This window comes from Ovis canadensis, chromosome 10, assembly GCF_042477335.2.
Source record: "Ovis canadensis isolate MfBH-ARS-UI-01 breed Bighorn chromosome 10, ARS-UI_OviCan_v2, whole genome shotgun sequence".
Classification (NCBI taxonomy): domain Eukaryota; kingdom Metazoa; phylum Chordata; class Mammalia; order Artiodactyla; family Bovidae; genus Ovis; species Ovis canadensis.
Window position 1 is genome coordinate 40,431,395 of NC_091254.1, and position 20,227 is coordinate 40,451,621.

At 34.4% G+C, this 20,227-nt stretch overlaps 1 protein-coding gene across 5 annotated transcripts in view; it reads right to left on the minus strand.

Moving 5' to 3' along the window:
* NBEA (neurobeachin) overlaps positions 1-20,227 on the minus strand; it is a 669,183-nt gene that overhangs the window by 397,036 nt on the left and 251,920 nt on the right. For 4 of the 5 annotated variants that reach the window (XM_069601568.1, XM_069601567.1, XM_069601564.1 and 1 more), the window contains exons 31-33: positions 18,460-18,614; positions 16,123-16,249; positions 4,604-4,731 (exon numbers count right to left, since the gene is read on the minus strand). In XM_069601568.1, coding sequence (XP_069457669.1) covers positions 4,604-4,731; positions 16,123-16,249; positions 18,460-18,614 — 410 coding nt within the window. The remainder of the gene's footprint in view (positions 1-4,603; positions 4,732-16,122; positions 16,250-18,459; positions 18,615-20,227) is intronic. The other variant, XM_069601566.1, reaches the window with a different exon arrangement.

Below are 20,227 nucleotides of genomic sequence, written 5' to 3' on the forward strand. Positions count from 1 at the left end.
TGCTCCTCCCCCCGACCCCAGTCTTAACTATGACAGGGATAGACACCTAACCCAAGGTTGAGCCATTCAGATTCTCTCATGATAGGAAGTAACTATAGTCAGATGGTAAAAGAAGTTTATATTCAGGCACATTGACAGTCAAGTATGGGGTGCCATGCTGGGCCACATCCTGATGACTAAGAAAACGAAGCTAGTCTGAAGTGAAAAATTTGAGTTGATAAACAGAGACAAGCAAAGATAGGAGGATATGAAGCTGCCTTTAGAGGTAAAGGGAATAGCCTTGGTTACTGACTCCCTGTTCCCATTTCTAGGCTGCCTCAAGTCTATCTGTATTTCATTTCCTGTTTCTGGATGCTTATGAGACTAACTGCTGTATCCCCATCATAATTAAATTATATGTAATGATCTTGTGAGTTCTCAACCAAATATAAATAATGCTCACGGAATATAACAGTGATATTCAGAGCCACTCTGTGCTGTTGTGGAATAAGACAGAGTAAAGAGCACTAGGCTAACACACATAAACACACACACATGCCCACACTGAAACATCCTCCTTTCTAATTAACTTGGGTGATTACTGCTTCTTTATTACTATGGCAACTCTAGACTCATGGTAGTTCTAAGACCTCCTGAATAAAAATTATAAAGATCTAATATCAGCACTCAAACTACAACTGGACTTTCTTCCTTAAATCTTAACTCAAGGTTAAGCTTCACTTATAGGCTGTTCTCAACCCTTTAAGAAAAGGCTCATGGTTCCTCTGAAGTGGATCCTCCACTGTTCCTTAAGCCAAATAAATAAAACAATTTTGGATCAAAGGTTGTTCTGTCATCTTGGGCTGGTATATTTTGATACTTGCATACATATCTACCCTAATTTTTACATATTAGTTTAAAAATTGAAAGGCTATTACTTTTCTTAGAGAAAGTTCACCAAGCTCCTAAGTTCATAGTAAAAAAATTCTTAATTATTGCCAAGAGGAACACACACACACACATCAAAAGCTATGCAAAAGCAGTAAATGTTAATAAATGAACTTAAAAGATGTGAACAACGGTGATTACTCTAGAAACATACAATAATAAATTTAACACAGGTCAACTAATAAAAGTAATAGACAAATTAAGAAAATAAAAGGATATTATTTTGACATGTGTTTTAAAGGACACAGACAGTATAAACTACTGATAATTATTCTATGAGAAAAACTTAAATGGGATACATTTGAATTAAGAAAAACTGAAAATAAAAAAACAAAAAAGATGCAATTCAAATATATTTTATGATTATTTGAAATTAGGAGTAATTGCTTTCTCTTTTCATATGATGCTAAAGTATCCTCAGTTACTTAAATCCAGTTTTGTTCCTACCATGTACACATGATGAAATCAAAAGTATTGAGATTTATTCATTAGAAGGATTATTTTTGAACAGAAATATTCAACAGCTACAGGCAAGATATTATCATGTAACTCTCCTGCTCTTCAGGACAGTTTGACAGTTTTTCTTCTCAGAGGAGAGAAATAATGTACCAAACTATGGAAAGAGGGGAAATGGAGCAGAGGGCAAAAGAAAGAATGATCAAGAATACACGTTCAAGAATGAGAACATGACAGGATACGTAACTTCCATAGGCTGGGGTAGAGAGCAAAAGCAGATTTTGCGCACATAAAGGAGTCATCTTATGGGTGTAGATGATTGATCAATATTGGGAATTCTCACCACAGAACACAAATTTTATCTATCTCCCCTTATTTTATTTTCAAAACTTACCTCTACTAAACATTATCAGTAACAAAAATAATGTTCTATTCAAGTACAAGAGAAAAAGATACTCAATATTACATACAAGAATCTAAGCTAGGCAATGTTAATAAAACCAATAAAATACTTCCTATTTACAAATGAAAATAATTTTATTAATACTGTATAAATAAAACAGCAGAGAAGAACAGACGAGAAGGCATTAATTTGGCATAAGAAATCTGAAGCAGGACTCAATGGAAGAGAGTAATTTTGAGGAAAGAAAACCATAAAAAGATCCAGTGCAGAAGAAAGAGTTGTACAAAAACAAAGAGATGGGACATGTGTGACTCACTGAATGTTCAAGGAATGTCTTCTAGCAAAAAGACAGAGACTAGTTGAGTCTGAAAAGGAAGGTTATGACTAAATTGTGAGGGATACTAAATGTTGTTCTGGAATACAGCAGAGAATTCTAGATCTTTTTGATTGTTCAGCCTAGCAGAAATTTGGAGGACTGTACCTTAACATGGTCAACTTTCTATTTTGTCAAGGAATGGCATTTACAAAACAAAACTTAAAACTGAATAATCTCATTTTATTAAGAAAAATAATTTTAATGGAAAAAGAGGAACATTAAATCAACATCTCCCATTTGCTACCATAATTTTATTAAGAAAAATAATTTTAATGAAAAAGGAGGAACATTAAATCAACATAATTTAAAAATTGGATATATTAAAATTTATTAGATGTAGAAAAGTGAAGGAATAAAATTATATTCTGCTAAGTAAACACAAAGTGAACTTTGAATATATAACCTGTTCTAATGCTTCATTTTTAGCATAGTTACCTTTTAAAAAATGCAATAGGAATATTCCTAATGCTCTTTCAAGTCAATTCAGAGTTTTTGAGGTAAACTTAGGGAAGCCCATGAAAAAAAAACTCGTAATTACCAGGGTATTTCTCCAATCTTCTCTGCAGTGCTGGGAAGAAATAAGAAACAGACTAGATGTCTGACCATGCAAAATTCTGGAAAAGGGGGCTGGCTACATATGTGGGGTTCTGACTGATCAACGTAGAGCTGTTAAAGGTCATCTGATAGTAATTTAAAATTGTCACAAATTATCACTTAGAAACCAATAATGTAAGCCTCAAAACTTCAAATAATTCATTCCTTCTTTGCTTTGGCTACTGAAAAACAGTGCTGAATTTGTGTCCTAATTTTAGTAACAGTATAGGATCCATCAGTAACATTACTACATTACTAACTTTATTCCATGTTTAGTTTAGCATGTCTTTGTTCACTATTTATGATTTTCTTTGGTAAATTTGTAATAATTTCTGGAAAATATATACATATATAATAGAAAAAAATATTTTGGGTAACAAGGAAACATTTGAGATTTATTTTTCAATAATGCTTATTGAATTTTTTTCTTATTATAATTATAACATGTGTTACAGGGTCACTGCACTAACCATTCTTCTGACCTAGGACACTCTTCTAGTAAACTGCATGGCTTATCTCCTTTAAGTCTTTGCTGAGATGTAACTTTTTCTATTGAATAATTTAAAATTAATCATCCTTCTTTAAAACTGCATCCTAACCCTGACACTGCTATAATCCCAATTCCCTATGATGTATTAGTACTTATCATTTTACACAGGACTTGTACCACCTTCTAATGTGCTATCTCATTTAATTATTTATTTTGTTTAGTGTTTATTTGTGTTTTCTCTTTGATAGAATATAAAGTCCACAAGGCAGGGATCTTTATTATTTACTAATATATTCCAAGTATCTAACAGCACTTGGTCTAGAGCAAGAAGACAACCATATGACACTATTCTAAGAGCTTTATATGCATTATTTAAAATTTAATTCTCACAAGTCCTCTATGTGGAAGTATTATCACTGACTACATCTTACAGAAAGAAACTAAGCTACAAAATGGGTTAAGTAACTCACAAAAGTCATATAGCTAAGAAAGTAGTGAAACAAGGATTTAAATTCAGGTTATTAACTATTACTGTCTCCACTAATAGAGACAGATTGTGCAAAAGCAATTAAGACAATAATAGAACAGGTACAAAAAAATGTCTACAGTAAATAGGAAGTGAAAAGCAAATATATATATATATATAAATATATTTGCTTATTATATATCTGCTAAATCCAAGGAATAGCACCTAAAGCCATCATTTACTTATATCAACTAGATTTTGATTACGCCTTTCTGAAGCTCATGAATATTTATAAGTCAAAACTTCTTTTTAAAGAAACAAGGCTTCAGACAACCATACTTTTCAAATCTCCTAATACAGGTGTATGTATTAAATCTTCCCAACAGTTAATTGATCTTCTTTGCCTTCTCACTTCATTTAAGCTGCTACTGAGTAGAAGATAACAGCTTCATCAATTCCCAGTTAAGTATTTCTTTATATTTTCTCAGTTAAGGACTGTCATATTACATGCTATTTGTGACTAAGCAAAGTCACTTAAAGAAGTATCAATCTTATAGTTAGAAGGAGATTTTAAACATCATTGCTTAGCAAACACGCAACCTAAAAAAGGATATACAGCAGCCCTAACAGATTGAGATTATAAGGGCCAGAGTTTCCCTTCCCAACAATTTTTCAAAGTTTTTCCTTCTGTTATGAGCACTGATTATGAAAATACTCTGTTTTTTTAATAAATAAGGAGAAAGCATACATGAATATCTTACTAAAATTTGTGGAAGCAATGTCTTCTTATTCTTCTGGCAATAAATATTCCTTTAGTAATACAAGTTACGCCATGATTAATAGATACATTACAGGAAACTAAAATAATCAGAATATAGAGAGAAATCATACCTTCTATCAATAGCTCTTGTCCATGACTGCCAAGAAGTGTACGAGATAGGAATGGGGCAAAGTCTACAAAAATTTCACGAAGAAGAGGAGCAACTTTTTCTAAAGCTCTTTCAAGTTTTGCAGTGATGCTGTTGAAATTAAGACATAAAGACTAGTAAATATGGTTCAATATAAAATGTCAAATAAACTTTACTTCTAAATTAAAACTTTTAAAAAAGTCACAAAAGTCCAATTCTAACCCACTAAATAGTAACAGCTTTATGTAGAACGCACAATGTAGAGTTTCACATTAGTCACAAAGCTACTCGAAAGGCCACAGCTAAATCAGAATGATTATACTGCAAAAAGGAAACAGGGTCCTGTCACCTACAAGAGCCACAGATACTGGCCATAACTCTAGGAGTTTCAAGAAAAGAAGCTGCTGTATGTCTTGTCTATCCTCCTGTTCACCAAAGAAAAACTGTTTTGAATACCTACTATATGAGTCACTGTGAAAGTTACAAAGAATAAACTCTTGTTCTCAAGAGTTCCCTGAAAAGCTGGACAAATAAGGGAATAACTGGAATTCAGTATGATGGAGCTGAATTGCTTTGCCAAAGCAGGCATTTTCTATATCATAAGCCCACTCACTTTTTATTTACCAATCATTATATCATTATTTATATTGTTTAATATTAAATTTCAAGTTACATGGCCTTACATAAGCACTCTCTGATATTCTTGAAAGTACCTCGAGTAGGATATGTAAAAATAAAAACATGGATGAAGAAAATAATGCTGCTGAAAAATAAATTCTGCTCAATAATTCTGCTCAAATAAATAATTTGGTTATATCTAAATATCTCTCTTAGAAGTAAGTGCTTTAGAGTAAGAATGCTTGGATTGGAAGGTTGACTCCAATGTATGCTACCCAGGTGACCTTGGGACATCAAACTTTCTACATCTGCAAAATGAAGATGATAAGTCTACTTCCCCAATGAGAGTTAATGAGCTAAGGCATGTGAAGTGCACAGAAAAGAACCCGACATACAATGAGAGGTCAACAATGATAGCTCTTGTAACTGTTACTTTGAACAAAACACACCTATACTTACTCATACAAAATGTGACTCATATATTTGAACCAAAACAAAATCATTATAGTAACCTTAGATAAGCACACACTCTTCTACATGGATGACATGTACAGTAAGGAATTAAACAATACTTCACAATAATAAGAGTTCTTCCACAGTGCTAGGTAATATTTTTGCTATATATAAGGAAACCATAAATGACAAAAAATCACAAAAAAATGTGTAGCATATGATTAGCATTTAAAATGAAACTATTTTATTTTTTTAAGTGAATAAAGAGGAATTACGGAGTAATATATAATAATATCCTATATAATAATAATAATACCCTATATAATAATAATAGTATCCTATATAATATGGGATAATATAGAATTATATAATAAAGGATGCTTTTTTTCCTAACTTGGAATTAGCATGATCTGAACTCTCTCTTTTTGTACACAAAGCCTCACCATTAGTACTGCAATTTAACTTTGCCTTCTTTTATATGGGTCAACAGCTTTAGAGAAACAAGAACTCAGATTTAATAACTTAAAGAGAATATCCTGGGAGAACATTTTTAGGCAAGAAAAAGGGAAATGGTGGGGCTTTGCAAACTTGCTAAAGATAAAGAGCTTTCAGTATTTGCCCCTACTCTGTTACTCTAGGAGCAAATACCTACATTAGGGCAAGGGTTCTCAATTTCCCAATCTTTATTTAGTGTATTGTAGAAACATCACTATGAATGAAAGTCATCTTTCTTTAAAAAAAAAGAAAGGAAAAAAAGCACAGAAAGAAATGAAAGATACTGAATATTATCTTCAAAGCATTAAAAGAAAACAGTTGCCAAAAAAGAATCTATTCTGGTTCAAATATCTTTCAAAAAAGAGAGGTGAATTTCAAATATTTCTAGTTAAAAAAAAAAAACCTGAAAGAATTCATGAGTGGCAGGCCTACTCTAAATGAAAACAAAAGGAGTATTCTTCAGGAAGAAAGAAAATGATAGCACATAGAAGTCAGACATTCAAAAAAATGATGAGCAAAAATAAATGATAAACATTTGGGTAAATATAAATACATGTTGACCAGTAAGACAGTAATTGTATTCTCTTGAGGCATTTAAAATTTAACATGCACAAACATAGGCATATACATGTATAAATGTGGTTACAAAATTTGGACTAAATGAAGTTAAGCTATACTGAGATCCATGCATTGCCTGGGAAGAGAACTTAGATAATCAAGAATTAATGTTCCGATCTGGAGGATGATCATTTAAAACACTGTTTCTCAAAGTGTATTCTCAGCAGTACCAAGATCGCTTAGTGTAATGGTTAATTTTATGTGTCACCTTGACTGGACAACAGGGTGGCCAGATATTTGATTAAATATTATTCTGGGTAAGGTCTGTTAGAGTATTTCTGGATTAGATGACAATTTGAATGGGTAGACTGAGTAAAACAGATTGTCCTCCCTTATGTGCCTGTGCCTCATCCATTCAATTGAAAATGTAAATAGAAAAAAAGGTTTGATAAGAGGGAATTCCTTCTACCTGATAGTTGGTCTTTGCTGGCCTTCAGACTCAACTGAAACATCAACTCTTCTGGGGTTTTGAGCCTCTCAGCTTTCAGACTGGAACTTATACTATCAGGCCTTTAGACTTGAATTAGAATTACATATTGGCTCAGCAATGTGTTTTAATAAGCCTCCTATTTAACTCTGTTGCCTACTGATGCTTAAGATCCATTGCACTAAGCAAAAGAAATAAGGTATAAACTCAACCTACAGTTTCTTGTTATTTCTCTATAGTGAATATTTCTTAATGGCAATATGAATAAAACTGATTAATCACTGCCAAGACTTGGAAGGAAGGAAAGCAGAAAGCAAACTCATAATAAATATTAAGAATAAAAAGGAAGGACTTTCCTACAGACTACATGAATGTTAAAATAATAATAACAGAATATTGTGAACTATAACAATAGAATCTACCAAAAGTCACACAAGACAAAAATAGAAAATCTGGGGATAACTGTAAAAATTTAATTTATAAACTTCTCCTCAAAAGGAAATCTAGAATCAGACATCTTTGTTTGTAAACACTACCAAATATTTTAGGAATAAAAAAACAAATAAAACAAGACAAATTAATAAAAAATCATATGCAACCTCTTCAAAAGATGAAACAGCTATATATAACATCATAAAAAGATTGGATTTCTTTTAGGAAGTAAAGGTTTGTTTAACATTTTTTTAATTAAAAGTCATTATTACAGACCACATTAACAGAAAAAGGAGAAAAAAATCACATGGTCATCTCTATTACTCCCCTCCAAAAAGAGATAAAATTTAACACTCATAGTGATAGTAACTCAGTTAATTATAAACACAAGAGAAGTATTATATTTGATAAAAAGTATCTTTAGTAAATAGGAAACATCATTATTAATGATGACATATTCATAACTTTTCATTTGAGGTGAATAAGAGAATGACTGTTTTCCAGTCATGTCTATAGAAAACTGTCCTGGAGGTACTAGGTGATACTAAAAATAAAGAAAAAGAAACAAAAAAGTGTAAGGATGTAATGGGGAATAAAACTGTCAATATTCAAAGATCAAATGACTGTGTACATATATGCTTATTTAGCGATAATAATGGATAAATTAGAAAAAAAATAAAGGTTTCATGATATTAGCCCAATATATTGAAACAAATTATATATACTGGAAAACAGTTAAAATGAAATTTATACAATAAACAAATCTACATTAAAAATATCAAATTCCACTTTTCACCTTAAAGGGGTTAAAAGAGTCTACAATTACCTCCCATGCTAACAACTAGAAAATTTTACAAATTCAGAGAACAACTATTTTCATATGAAATGCAGGGTATGAGACCATAAATCCTGAAGAAAAAGAAACAAACAACATGAGTCCCACCATCACTCAGATTTCCTACATGGAAGTATTTCAACAAGACTAAAGCTGTAGTTCAAGAAGAACAGAATATGTAGGACTTAGCACCTATGAGGAAGGTGTCATGGAGAGAACAGTAACCTTTGGGTGAATAACAATCTCTGTATGTGATGTGTGAAAGCTCTCAACGTTAGAAGAGAACAACTTAGAAAGAACAATTATGGAAGAGTCATAACAGACATCTGCATCCCACACAGGGCCTAGAGACTTCTGTAGACACACTGAGCATTTTGGAGAAATCCAGCATACTTTCTAAGCATGGGAAAATTAGTCCAAGAATAAAGGCCATTCTAGATCTGGAAGAACAGTTTTTTGAACAAATGGTGCAACACAAACTGGACTTTCATAATCAAAAATATAAACCTGGACATAGATCTCACCTCTTACATAAAAATCAGCTCAAAATGGGATCCTGACTTTAGACTAAAACTGTTACTGAACCCACAGAACTTTATAGAATACACAGGAAAAAAATCTTTGGGACTTCGGGTGAGGTGAAGATTTCTTAGACAAGACACCATGATAAACTAGACTATAACAAAAATTCAGTTTTCCTCTGCTACAAAGAACATAACAATAAGCTATAGTCTGAGAGCAAATACTTGGAAACAACATTTCTGAAAATGGAATTGTACTAAGAATACTGAATGCACAAGACTCAAAAGTGAAAAAGCACTCTAATTATAAAATGGGCAAAAGACATAACCAGACATTTCACTGAAGAGGACATACTAATAGCAAATAAGCACACAAAAATATGTTCAGAATCATCCATTAGGAAAATTCAAATTAAGACCACAATGAGATATCCTTATATACCTACCAAAATGGCCTACAAAAAAAAAAAAAAGATAAAACCAAATGCTGATAAAAATGAGGAGAAACTGGACTATTCATACGATGCTTGTGGGAGTTTTTTAATAAACCTGAATAGGTACTTACCATATTAGCCCAGTAATCTCACCCTTGGGCACTAATCCCAGAGAAATGAAAACATATGTCCACATAAAAATAAAAAGGTTTATTGTAGCCTTTTTTTTTTTGGGTACTAGCCAAAAACTCGAAAAAAACCTGAATGTTCTTTAGAGGATGAATGGTTAAACAAACTGTCATACATCCATATCATGAAATAGTACTCAGAAATTCAAAAGAAACAACCCATTAAAACACAATGACACTTGGATGGTTCGCATGACATTACACTGAAAAAGGTCAATCTTCAAATTCACTTCTGAAACACTTACGAGTCAAAGAAGAAATCATAGACAAGCTTAGAAAAAATACTGAATGAAAATTAAAACATTAAAATTGTGAAATATAGTTAAAATAATGCCTAGTGGAAGTGTTATGGCTTTAAATCCTCATAATAGAAAAGAAGAAATCTAAAACCAAAGAATTAAGCAAGTGCTTGCCAAGTATTTTCTACAGAGGGTAAGATACAAAATATTTTAAGATATTAGGCAATGTTATCTCTGTTGCAACTACTTAACTCTGCCATTGTACTGTGAAAGCAGTCACAGGCAATACATAAACAAATGATGTTACTGTATTCCAATAAAAGTGTATAAAGTATATGATGACAGGCAGATTTGGGCCCTGGGTGGTAGTTTATAGACTCCCGATCTACTATCCACCTTAAGACTCTAGAAAAAGAAAATTAAGCAAACGTGAAATAACTAAAAGGAAATTTTTTAAAAGTAGAATTTGATGTAATTGAAACAGAAAAAAGAAGTAATGAATCAAATACCTACTTTCTGGAGGGAAATTACAGTATTGAAAAATCAATGGTACTCTGCTAATGCTAAAATAAGAAAAAGCATAAAATATTAATAACAAATTCAAAGATGAAAGAGGAAACATCATTAGAGAGTTCCTACAAGTATTTTAAAATAATAAAATTATGAAAAACTTTATGATAATAAATCTAATCAAGTAGATAGTGGCTGAATTTTGGTCACAAATGACCAAAACTGATGCAAAAAGAAAACTGAAAATCTGAATAGTCATCTACCCACTGAAAGAATTTAATCTGTAAAACATCCTCAGTTAAAAAAAAAAAATCCAGAGATTGCTTCACTGGTGAAATCTCAAACATCTAAGAATAAATAACACTAAAGCTACAAGCAGTTGCGAAGACAAGATGGTCGATCTGAATGCAGAGTTCCAAAGGATAGCAAGGAGAGCTAAGAAAGCCTTCTGAAGTGATCAATGCAAAGAGAGGAAAACAATAGGATGGGAAAGACTAGTGATCGCCAAGAAAATTAGAGATACCAAGGGAACATTTCATGCAAAGATGAGCACAATAAAGGACAGAAACTCAGCAGTGGCCACAGGACTGGAAAAGGTCAGTTTTCATTCCAATCCCAAGAATGCTCAAACTACCCCACAATTGCGCTCATCACACACGCCAACAAAGTAATGCTCAAAATTCTCCAACAGGATGTGAACCAAGAACTTCCAGATGTTCAAGCTGGATTTAGAAAAGGCAGAGGAACCAGAGATCAAATTGCCAACATCCACTGGATCAGAGAAAAAGCTAGAGAATTTCAGAAAAATATCTACTTCTGCTTTATCGACTATGCTAAAGCCTTTGACTGTGTGGGTCACAACAAACTGGAAAATTCTTAAAGAGATGGGAATACAAGACCACCTTACCTGCCTCCTGAGAAATCTGTATGCACGGCAGGAAGCAACAGTTAGAACCAGACATGGAACAATGGGCTGGTTCCAAATAGGGAAAGTGAAAGTGAAAGTGAAGTCGCTCAGTCTGTCTGACTCTTTGCGACCCCGTGGACTGTAGCCCACCAGGCTCCTCCGTCCATGGGATTCGCCAGGCAAGAACACTGGAGTGGGGTGCCATTTCCTTCTCCAGGGGATCTTCCCAACCCAGGGATTGAACCCAGGTCTCCCGCATTGCAGGCAGAGGTTTTAACCTCTGAGCCACCAGGGGAGTTCGTCAAAGCTGTGTATTTTCACCCTGCTTATTTAACTTAAATGCATAGTACATCATGTGAAATGCCAGGCTGGCTGAAGCACAAGCTAGAATCAAGATTGCTGGGAGAAATATCAATAACCTCAGATATGCAGATGACACAAACATTATGGCAGAAAGCAAAGAAGAACTAAAGAGCCTCTTGATGAAAGTGAAAGAGGAGAATGAAAAAGTTGGCTTAAAGCTCAACATTCAAAAAAGGAAGATAATGGCATCTGGTCCCATCACTTCATGGCAAATAGATGGGGAAACAATGGAAACAGTGAGAGACTTTATTCTCTTGGGCTCCAAAATCACTGCAGATGGTGACTGTAGCCATGAAATTAAAAGACGCTTGCCCCTTGAAAGAAAAGCTATGACCAACCTAGACAGCATATTACAAAGCAGAGACATTACTTTGCCAACAAAGTTCCATCTAGTCAATTGGAAATCTGTTCATTTAAACTAAAGAATTGGAAGGTAAAGAAGCTAGTTATAATTTGGAAATAACACTAAAAGAGATCTATGCTGCTGCTAAGTCGCTTTAGTCGCGTCCGACTCTGTGCGACCCCACAGACGGCAGCCCACCAGGCTCCCCCATCCCTGGGATTTTCCAGGCAAGAACACTGGAGTGGGCTGCCATTTCCTCCTCCAATGCATGAAAGTGAAAAGTGAAAGTGAAGTAGCCCAGTCGTGTCTGACTCGTAGCGACCCCATGGACTGCAGCCTACCAGGCTCCTCTGTCCATGGGGTTTTCTAGGCAGGAGTACTGGAGTGGCTTGCCAGGTGATATATAACCCTTGTTGCCATAGATCTGGAGAAGGCAATGGCATTCCACTCCAGTTCTCCTGCCTGGAAAATCCCACGGACAGAGGAGCCTGGTAGGCTGCAGTCCATGGGGTCATGGAGGGTAGGACACGACTGAGCGACTTCACTTTCACTTTTCACTTTCATGCAATGGAGAAGGAAATGGCAACCCATTCCAGTGTTCTTGCCTGTAAAATCCCAGGGATGGGGGAGCCTGGTGGGCTGCCATCTATGGGGTTGCACAGAGTCGGACACGACTTAGCAGCCATAGATCTATAAATTCCATTCCTTATTAAAATTCCAGGAAGTTGGTTTTAATATGGATATTGATATCAGTTCAGTTCAGTTGCTCAGTTGTGTCTGACTCTTTGCGACCCCATGTACCCCAGCACACCAGGCCTCCCTGTCCATCACTAACTCCCAGAGTGCACCCAAACCCATGTCCATTGAGTCGGTGATGCCATCCAACCATCTCATCCTTTGTCGTCCCCTTCTCCTGCCCTCAATCTTTCCCAGCATCAGGGTCTTTTCCGATGAGTCAGCTCTTGTCATCAGGTGGCCAAAGTTTGGAGTTTCAGCTTCAGCATCAGTCCCTCCAATGAATATTCAGGATTGATCTCCTTTAGGATGGACTGGTTGGATTTCCTTATAGTCCAAGGGACTCTCAAGAGTCTTCTCCAACACCACAGTTTAAAAGCATCAATTTTTCTGTGCTCAGCTTTCTTTATAATCCAACTCTCACATCCATACATGACCAATGGAAAAACCATAGTCTTGATTAGACGGACCTTTGTTGGCAAAGTAATGTCTCTGCTTTTTAATATGCTGTCTAGGTTGGTCATAACTTTCCTTCCAAGGAGTAAGCATCTTTTATTTTCATGGCTGCAATCACCATCTGCAGTGATTCTGGAGCCCAGAAAAATAAAGTCTGACACTGTTTCCACTGTTTCCCTATCTATTTGCCATGAAGTGATATTGATATACTGATTCTAAAATTTAAATGGAAATGCACAGCGTCAACAATAGTTTAGCATTCCTTGGAATAAAATGGACAGGATGGGAAAACAGTATTTACCCAGATACTTAGCTTTCTTAAACCTAAAGCTAAATATGACAGTATGTCTTAAGGACGGACAAACTGGGTAGAATGGAGTGCCAAAGCAGAGTCGTGTTACATAGGAACACGATTTATGACAAAAGTAGAGATAGGAGAGTTTCTCAAATAAATGGTACTGGGTCATCTTGACATCCATATCACTTCTGCTTCATAAAATTCACAAAACTCAGTTCCAGATGAACTATGCACCTCAACATAAAAAGCAAAAATAAAGCAGCCAGAGGATGAGTTGGGGAAAATTAAAAGCATGAAAACCTCCAAAACTTGATAAATTGAGTTTCATTAAAATTTACAGCCTCTTTTGATGAAAACAGATTCCACAGATGATAAGAAAAGCCCCAGAATGGGAGAAGATATATACATAAAACATATAACCATCAAAGGATTCATTTTCAAAATGCATAAGGAGAAAAGCCTTTACAAATTAAGGAGAAGACAACTCAATGTTTTAAAATGAGTTGCAAGACAGGAAAAAAGACACAGATGTGTATAACGGACTTTTGGACTCAGAGGGAGAGGGAGAGGGTGGGATGATTTGGGAGAATGGCATTCTAACATGTATACTATCATGTAAGAATTGAATCGCTAGTCTATGTCTGACGCAGGGTGCAGCATGCTTGGGGCTGGTGCATGGGGATGACCCAGAGAGATGTTGTGGGGAGGGAGGTGGGAGGGGGGTTCATGTTTGGGAACGCATGTAAGAATTAAAGATTTTAAAATTTAAAAAATAAAAAACTAAAAAAAAAATAAACAAACAAACAAATAAATAAATAAATAAATAAAATGAGTAAGAGATTTCAACAGAGAAATCACGAAAGAGGAAAACCAAAGGACCAATAAATATTGGTCCCTTTGTCCATGCCAAAAAGTCCATTTGAGGCATTTATAACTATCTAAGATAGTTAAGATATTACATAAGATATTATAATATATGATATTACATAAGCTATTACAATATAAAGATGCTCGACCTCATTAAGTACCAGAAAAATACAAACAGAAAATACAATGGAATGCCACTGACTCAAGGGACATGAATTTGAACAAACTCCAGGAGACAGTAGAAGAGAAAGGAGCCTGGTGAACTGCAGTCTAAGAGGTGGCAGAGTCAGACACAACTTACTGATTGAACAACAATCACCACCACTATACTTCCACCAAAATGGCAAAAATGGAAGAGTGACAATAAGTAAGTATTGTTACAGATTTAATGAATTAGGCACTCTTGTAAGGTGCTAATTGAGTTTAGTAAACTTGCATCAACCACTTTGGAATACATTTGGCATTATCCAGTAAAACTGAACATACAGATATGAATCAGTAATCCCACTCAGTTATTTACCCAACGTATATGCATACAAATGTGTAATATACCTAAGAGTAATGTATAAACAGCATTGTTATGTAAAAAAGTAGCATTACTCGTAATAGTGCAAACCTGGAAACTTTCAAATACCCATCATCAGTAAAACAGATTAATAAATTTTAGTATACAGCACTAAGAAATAAACATGAACAAAACTATTGCTACATTCAATACAGGTAAAATCTCAGAAACATAATGTTGAACAGAAGAAGCCAGAGACAAAAAGCACCCATACTGTGCAATTCCATTCATAGAAAATACAAAAAAGACAAAACTAATCCAGTTTCAAGTCAGAGTGGTAGATTTGAAGAACAAGAATAGAGTCAAAAAAGGCACACAAGATGGGGGCTTTGAGGTACTTGCAATACTCTGTTTTTTGTCTTGAGTGGTGGTGACACAACATCATTCTTTCATTGAGCTTTTATAGTCTGTATTTGTGTGATACTTGAATTAAGAACAAATAAATGTGCGTGTGTATGTGAAATTTAACATCAAGCATGTGGGCCAATCTCTTCTAGGAATATTCTTTGATGTATGCATGCTAAATTGCTTCAGTCGTGTCCGACTCTTTGCAACCCCACGGACTGTAACCCACCAGGCTCCTCTGTCCATGGGATTCTCCAGGCCAGAATACTGGGGTGGATTGCCATTTCCTCCTCCAGGGGATCTTCCCCACCCAGGGATCAAACCTGAGTCTCCTGTGGCTTCTGAATTGCAAGAGCCACATTGATTCTTTACCACTGAGCCACCAGGGAAGCCCATGTTGTTTGATATGTTACTACAAATCATTTTTATCTATGTATCAAGATACAAATGATAATGTTTGGTGATTCTACCTCCAAATATATATGTTACATATAACTCTATTCTGAAAGTCTATATTTTAAACTCATCACCCCACCAAAGATGTCCAATTTTATCATGGTGCCACATGTGCATGTTTCTACCGTACATGGAACTGTAACATGTGCTATATGACAGTGGATTATAAATTCAGGAAACATCTTGAAAACCATTCAAGACTTCTCAGTTTAGACTCTGAAATATAATAAATAATTTTTACATAATGAATAATTATCTAAAATATCAAAACAATGAAATACATAAACATTCTTAAGAATTCTTAACTGTATCTTTAAACTTAATGACTACTGTTTCACTCTTTTTGAGGTGGAAGGAAGGGAGTAAAATGAGTGAAAAAACAATTAGTTATGTATACCTCATGTTTTCAGCCGAATCTTCTGGCATTGGAGCAACAGTTTGTACCGCTGGAAGGTTTTTGCTGGTAGCACCATTCACAAAACTAGAAGACGAGGAAGAAGACGAAGACCCCGAATCCACGGCACCTGTTCCCAAAATAATAGTTTTTAGCCTTAAATACAAACTTTTGAACAAAATAATTTTCATTACATCATTACTGAGTTTGAAAAAAAAATTCATCTGAATTTCAAAACAGAATTAGGCCATTAAAAACATCACTTGGCCAACAGTACATTAATAACTATAATTATTAAAAAATAGCTAATGCATTGAAACAGTTTATTTACTTATATTATGCTAACAAAACTACAGATTACAAATGGGGCATAAATAAAAGACATCAACAAATGAAAACAATTTTAGATAAAATGAGGTTGATAAAACAAAGCAAATTTAGATGGGAAAATATTATCTGCTTTTTTATTGCTATGTTGTTATACTTTTAGTTTTTATCATTTAAGAAATAATTAGCAACAAACCGTCTCAACATAAATTTGGCCCTGCAGCATCAATGCTTATTTTAATAATATGATAGCTTAAGAAGGACTGTAATAAGTATATTTGTACCCAATTTTAAAATAATGAGTTTCCTCAACGATATGAAGATGCCATTTTAGAACAGATTTTCCTATATTACACCATATACGTATATTAAGCAGCCATGGAGTTGAGGGACATCTAGTGTTCCTAATTGTTATCTTTATATTATCTTACACTAATACCCTTAAAACTTGGATTTCACAACAACACTTACACAGCACGTTTGTGCCAAAATCTAAACTAGTTCTGGGTCCAGTTTAGATGCTGACCCTCAGGTTACTTGTGTGTGTGTGTATCTGTATATATGTATTTCTAAGGAGGATATTCATTGCCTACATTTTTATTGTAATATATGTTTTATACTATCACTAGACCTCTGGCTACCATCACTTTCTAAATCTATTATTAATTCATAGGATAGAAATTCAAGGAAAATATCATACCTTGTTTCAAATAAATATAAAAAAGAAATTATTTGCTTTTTACTCATAGAAGTAAGGATTTAGTCCATAAACACCAAATACAGATTTTTTTCCCTACTACACTGGCAGATTTTAAAGTTCTTAACACTTTTCTGAGTTTACATTTTGCTAAAAGGAAAACATTTTTATTCCTTCCTCTAGAAAGCAGAATGAATATAAAGAGTAAGGCTATAAACTAGATAGAAAAAAAAAACAACTTTATATAAGTCTTCAAACAAGTTAGAAATAAATACTTGTTTTAATATGTATAAATCAAAGATGTTTTGTTCTTTAACACAATGCCATTAATGATGTTTATTTGCTAACATAAATATGCTTCATAGAGTACATTCTACTTACTACAACCCCATAAATGTGCTGTTCATGATGTGTCAGGACTCAGGTGGTATGATAAACAAGATAAATACAGAAAGCACAAAGAGCTATGAAATTAATAAAAATGGGAATAATCTAAGTAATGATAATAGATGGAAAAGTTCAAGGCTATACAGTTTGGAGAAGAGAAGGCTACTATAGTCAGGGAAGGAAAGTCAGGGATCATCTTGCGTTGTGTAAATACCTAAAATGGAATCACAAAGATTTGGGTAAGGATTTATTTCGCTAATAATCAACAGGAACAGTTCTGGAAATTTACAAAAAAAGAAAAAAGTTATTTTAGGCAGGCTTTTAAAATTTGTAGTGATTTGGAATTTTTCTGTTTCTAGAATTTTTAGGAAAATGTTGGACAGTGAATGGATAAAATTGAAATCTAAGTATATAAATTAATACAATGTCAAACAATGGTTCTTATTCACATGCACTTTTTGTTAAGTTGAGGCTCTTGCATATCGTCAAGGTTCTTAGGGGAGCTTTGTGAAAACTATATATTTGGTTTCAACCAGAAAATGTTACTAAATCCATTTGCTGTCACTAATATATATAGTATACTTTGATATTCTTCATACAGTTTACTAATTTTTGCATATCAAATGTCAGTGTTCAAATTGTATTTTGGCTTTGCTCCCCAAATATCCTTCAGGAATCTGAGTTCACTATGAAAGTAAACAGCATCTTGTTTTGAGAAGACTCAAAACAAAACCCATAGTGTTCTCAAAAGTGCCTAAAAAGTTTACCCTAGAATTACAAAATCTGAAAACATAAAGAATAATCTTCTTAAAGATTAGGATAATCTTAAAATGATTACAGTATTTTAAGATCAAATAAGCAGAAAAAATGAAGATACAGGAAACAGAAAGAAAAAGATGAAGTATCACAAAAATAGATAAGGACAATACCTGTTGTATTAATCATACTTTTTGGTGTAGCTCCAGTAGCAGCAAATATATTAGAGGTACTGCCTGTTGGCAGTCCACTTCCAGCAGCAGTGGCTCCTACAGTGGTTACAGCTAAACTACCTGGAGGTGGCTTCTTAACAGGGACCACAACACTCCTGCAAAGAAATGATGGAAAATAACATAATGTCTAAGATGAATTCTAATCTTGCATTGGCAGATACATGTAATCAATATCAAATTATCTTTTAGAAAACATTGTTTTCTAAAACAAAGATGTGGACCATTTTTTAAGTCTTTACTGAATTTGTTACAATATTGCTTCTCTTTTACATTATGGTTTATGAGATCTTAGCTCCCTGAACAGGGATTGAACCTGAACAGGGATTGAACCTGCACCCCCTGCATTTGAAAGTGAAGTCTCAATCACTGGACCACCAGGGAAGTCCTATCATCACATTTTCTCCTCTTTCTTTTTCCTTTTTCTGACTGCAACTTCGTTGGTGAAAAGAATATAGACATTAAGGATATACTGTAAAGTGTTAACTATTATCATTTATTTGGCAAATATTTACGTAGACTCTAGAATTTGGACACTTTTTTAAAAGATGACATGTGGTCTATAATCATGACCCTAGGAAAATGTGAAAAAGGTGTGCTCTAGTTAGAATATTTTTCATATATGCACATAGGGATTTTTTTGTAAATATACATATATAAAGTGTCCATTGTATCTCTATTACATTCTAAATGTGGAAAATAGTCATAAAAACATTTGAAAGCCAAATTCTGAACTTCTTCATAGTAAAGCTAAATATTAAGGCAAGGAATACAGAATAACAAAGTGGTTCAGTGGTAAGGAGTCTGCTTGCAATCCAGGAGACATGGGTTTGATCCCTGAGTTGGGAAGATCCCCTAGAGAAGGAAAAATACTCCAGTATTTTGCCTGAGAAACCCCGTGGACAGAGGAGATTGTAGGGTTACAGTTCATGAGGTCGCAAAAGAGGCAGACACGACTTAAGAGAATCAACAACAACAAACAATAAAATTAAACTTTATTTCCCTGAATAAAATTGAGTTGTTTTTCATAATAGGGAATAATGAAAGAGAAATGAAAGAGAAATGAGAGTATACACTGGACATTCGGTAAAAGATCTCTTTAGCTTTCAAACACTGACTTTGTGAGCTTAGGAGTTGAAAATATTCTCATTTCTTTAGCATACTTAAATGAATTTCATTAAAAATTCTGAACTTAACATTTGTGTTAACCTTAAATAATAAATAGATGTGAACAGTCAACTTCAAAGATAAAGAAACTATTTCTTTAAAATAATAAATATTTTTACTTTCTTTCAGTAAAGCTTCATCTTTCTCAAAGTTCACAGTTCAGTTCAGTCGCTCAGTCGTGTCCAACTCTTTGCGACCCCATGAACTGCAGCACGCCAGGCCTCCCTGTCCATCACCATCTCCCAGAGTTCACTCAGACTCACGTCCATTGAGTCCGTGATGTCATCCAGCCATCTCATCCTCGGTCATCCCCTTCTCCTCCTGCCCCCAATCATCTCATCCTCTGACGTCCCCTTCTCCTCCTGCCCCCAATCCCTCCCAGCATCAGTCTTTTCCAATGGGTCAACTCCTCACATGAGGTGGCCAAAGTACTGGAGCTTCACTTTAGCATCATTCCTTCCAAAGAAATCCCAGGGTTGATCTCCTTCAGAATGGACTGGTTGGATCTCCTTGCAGTCCAAAGGACTCTCAAGAGTCTTCTCCA